Genomic DNA, 4,334 nt, shown 5'->3' on the forward strand with positions numbered 1-4,334 from the left:
CTAAAATGGGTGGCCAGTAGATGATGCAGAAGTGGCTACATTGTCACGGGATGTAGCGTATGCAGATGTCTCAACTCCTTGATGAATTCCGAGGTGCTCGGCGATGACATCTTGTGAAATCTCAATAGAAACACTGCGTATAGTCACGATCTTCCTTCTCCAATTAAACCAACATTTGCCTTGATTTGGCAGGGTACCAATGAAGCCATTGTTGCTTATGTCCACCGTGTTCAAGTTTCTCAACCCAACTAATGCAGCATTCCAAATTAAAGATATAGAAAAATAAGTTGGAAATATATTTGTCCAATAATATATACTACAAAAAGTATGAAATTGTAAATAGCCCTTTCACAAACAAGTTCCTCACACAAAATATACTTCATTATATGTTTGCTCATCATGAATACTATTGTCCCTGTGGAAATGACCATGAAACTCATCCACGTACTACTTTGATAGCTTCTGCACTTGGAAGACAGATTTAGAAAGCCATCAATTTCAAAAGAAAATCAATGTATCTTAATTGCATAGACAATTTGACAACCTTTTTGAGGTATCAAAAACAAAATAATAACAAGAAAATATAAGATCTTCCATGAAGTTGTAGCATCTTTGTAGCCAACAAGGATTAATATAGAGAAGACTCATAACACTAAAGAAGAAAATGATGTAAGATACCGAGAAATTGGGTTGGTCTTGGATCTGACTTGTTTACTTTGGTGCAACTTTTATCTAGTGGTGGTCCATAGAGAAATAGGTTTCCTTCATAGCTGCTTTTCTCAAATGTTCCAAATTGTGCTTTCATATCTGGAACTTTACCTGATAAGTTGTTGTGAGCCATGTTGAATACCGCAAGAAAGTTTAGATCAATCAATTTTGAAGGAATTTCTCCCCTCAAACTATTATGAGAGAGATCTAAGCTTTCCAAGAGAGCCAAGTTTGAGAATGTTTTTGGAATTGTACCATCCAATTGATTATAAGATAAGTTCAATGCAATGATTGAAGATATTTGCCCTAATTCCAGTGGAATGCCCCCTGTTAGGTTGTTGCATGACAAATCCAATCCAAACATATGCGCAAGTACAGAACCCTTATAAGAGAGGGACCTATATTTGGTTACAAACTCAATCTTTACTTCCCCATCAAAATTATGGTACATTTTGACATTCTTCTCTAGGAAACCTTTATACATGTAAGGTAACCTATGTAGATTCGAAAAACCACCTTCTCTAATAAAATAGTCAAAATGAGTAGCCCCTATCTTCCCAAAATATATATTGTTAAAGCATTGCGGTGTGGTCCCAGAAAAAGCATTTTTGAAAAGATCCATTATGCTTATCATCTTTAACAAACACAACTGATTCAAGATTATATCGGTGAAACGATTGCCACTCAACAAAAGTACTTTTTAATCTTGAATTTGTTTGATTTCAACAGAGATGCTACCTAAAAATCTATTGTCTCTCATGTTCAATGTCAAAAGACATGAGGAAGTGAATAGAACTTTCGGTATTGATCATGTGAACTTGTTCCCTTGCAAATATAGGTGTTCAAGCTCTGGTAGATTCAAGCAAACAGGTAAAGGTCCTGTAAATAAGTTATGGGAAAGGTCTAAAGTACTTTTTTCGCACTTAGTTTGCATGGGATTTGACCATAAAAACTATTGTTAGCCATGGGAAGAGTCTCGAAGTATGTAATGTTTCCGAACACTTTGGGGATCGTACCTGAGATGTCGTTGTGGCTGATATCTAAATAATTTAAGTAACAATTCCTTGAATTATGCACCGGTAGAATACTGGTGAATTGATTTCCACTCATTTGCAAGGTCGATGTTGACTTCAATTGCTCTAATAAGATTTCGCCATGAAAGTTATTATAACCAAGGTTCAAATCCGTCACCTCTGACGCATTGCTAGCCAATTCTCTTGGGATTTCAACCGAGAATTCATTGAAGGACAAATCTATGGCTTCCAAAATAGTCATGTCACCAATTGAGAAAGGAAGATTACCTTCAAAACAATTATGGGAAAGATTTAGATGGTTTAAATTTGGACACATCTTCCCAATCTTTTCTTGAAGTTTTCCCTCCATGTGATTGCTCGAGACATCCATCCGAGAAATATAAGTGTGCTGCTGTAGTTGGAAATGTAAATGACCCACAAAGAAATTATCCTGAAGATCTAGGCCTCTTAATCTCGTATTGTTTGCAACCAACCAATTCGGCAAGCTTCCTGTCAACATATTATAAGAGAGATCAATTACTTCCAACTCATGCTGGTTGAGGAGAACTGTAGGAATATTGCTGGCAAGCTTGATCAAGCTAGAATTAGTCATTTGAAGAATATTAATGTTTTAGAGCTTAGGAAACCACATGAAAGATTCAGACCTTTGGACACCAATACTTCAAACAATTCATACCTTCCTCATTTCCTTGTCTTCCCAAACCCAAATCTTTATTATTTGCAAGACTCAGTGTCGTAAGGGATGTAAGCCTACTCAGAGATGGTAAGATGCTGTCATCGAAGTCATTTTCATCGAGGATCAATGTCTCCAAGTTTTTCAGCACCGCCAGCCTCTTGAAACCTGCAAGAAAATTATTGGAAGATCAGGAACACAAATTAATACAACTTTATCAAGAAAATTATTTGAATTTGCTCTTCAAAGATATCACTTCAAGCATCAATGTTTCTAACCCACTGTTAAAGGGCTCCTGATCTTCCTTCTCAAATTAAAATAACACTTGCCTTGATTTGGCAGGGTACCATTGAATCCATTGTTGCTTATATCCAGCGTGTTCAAGTTTCTCAACCCAACTAATGCTACATTCCAAATTAAAGATATAGAAAAATAAGTTGGAAATATATCTGTCCAATAATATATAGTACTAGAAAAAGTATGAAATTCTAAATGCCCTCATTTGATAATATAAGATATAAGAGACTTACCTTGGGCTGGAAAGTAACCAACCAGCCCATTCCAAGTAAGATTTAAAGTCTTGAGCGAAGTGATAGCACCTAAAGATTGTAGTATACTATGGTTTGCAAAGAAGTTATAACCAAGGTTTAAACTTTCCAGATTTCTTAAGCTTGAGAACTTTCCCAATCCTGCAAAGCATTTTAACAACAAATAATAATAATAAGTGTATGCATTGAATAAAGAAATAATTACTTTATATATCTGAGTGGCTTTAAACTCTTTGAATTAGTTTACCACTCTGTTTTAAATGGATGCCATTTTTATAAAATACTAATACAAAATTGTTAAAGAGGTTTTCATAAAACTTGAATTCAAAACAGAAATCTAATTGGGGTTTAGAATTTTTATCTGAACCCCAAATTTCTAAGGAGAGATACCAACACATCAGAACAGGGTCAAAGGGTATAACAATAGGATTAAGATTTTTTATAAGATTTTTATTAGATTACTAAATATTAATGTAGAATTCACGTGCTATGTACATATATGTATTGTAATGAAAATCTGGTGTTGAAGATGTGTCAATAAAAGTGGTGTATACGACATTGCCGTTTTTACTTTCTTTGCATTATGGTAATGGCACTTTTGTAAAATTTGATTTATGACAAACTTGTAAATATTTGATTTGTATATAAAGGCAAGTGTGCCTTCGTGAAAAGCGTAGAGTACAATTTCACTTTACCAAAAGTTTGAAGCCGCGATCCTGGAGAGAAACGGAAGGAGTTTTTCAAACCCTAATTTTATTAATATCAAATTAGAGCTTTAGGAGATGATTATTGACAGATTTATTTCTTCCATACATGCACCGAATCAAGACTCACACAATTTTTGTAATTAGCTTATTTTTAGGACTCAATCAAATTAGTCCACTTTCCTTGTATATATCTTTCCTTAGCAAGTTCATTGTACATCTATTTATTTGAAAAGCTTAATACGAAACACACAATTTTCAGTCCAATATTTCTCTCAATTTTTCCTTTTAATATAGTATCAGAGCCAGGATATCACAAAAAATGCGATTAAAACGAGAATCACTTTTAAATCTGAGGCTTACACCCATTTAATGCACTTCTTCGCTCTTGTCACTATCAGTTTAACACCATCGTCAAAATTCTTAGAACTGGTAATGGACAAGAATTTCTTTTCCATCAATTTCAAACATACATGCACACACACGGCATCATTCATGAATGTACCTGTGTTGAAACTCCCCAACAAAATGGTGTTGTGGAGCGTAAACACCGGTACCTTCAAAATGTTGTCTACAGTCTTCGTTTTGAAGAACACTTACCTCTATCTTTTTGGGGTGATTGTGTCCTCACTGCAGCCTATCTCATCAACCGCACTCCTAGCCGCTC

At 34.9% G+C, this 4,334-nt stretch overlaps 1 protein-coding gene across 1 annotated transcript; it reads right to left on the reverse strand.

The window, feature by feature from the left end:
- Positions 1–4,125, reverse strand: LOC108979196 (LRR receptor-like serine/threonine-protein kinase GSO1). The gene is made up of 7 exons (XM_018949811.2): positions 4,077–4,125; positions 2,946–3,104; positions 2,745–2,819; positions 2,419–2,583; positions 1,725–2,231; positions 679–819; positions 1–248 (listed from the first exon to the last, which is right to left on the reverse strand). Exons 1-7 carry the CDS (start codon positions 4,123–4,125, stop codon positions 1–3), a joined length of 1,344 nt encoding a protein of 447 aa, XP_018805356.2.
- Positions 4,126–4,334: the final 209 nt, after the last annotated feature.

This window comes from Juglans regia, chromosome 7 (genome assembly GCF_001411555.2).
Source record: "Juglans regia cultivar Chandler chromosome 7, Walnut 2.0, whole genome shotgun sequence".
Lineage (NCBI taxonomy): Eukaryota > Viridiplantae > Streptophyta > Magnoliopsida > Fagales > Juglandaceae > Juglans > Juglans regia.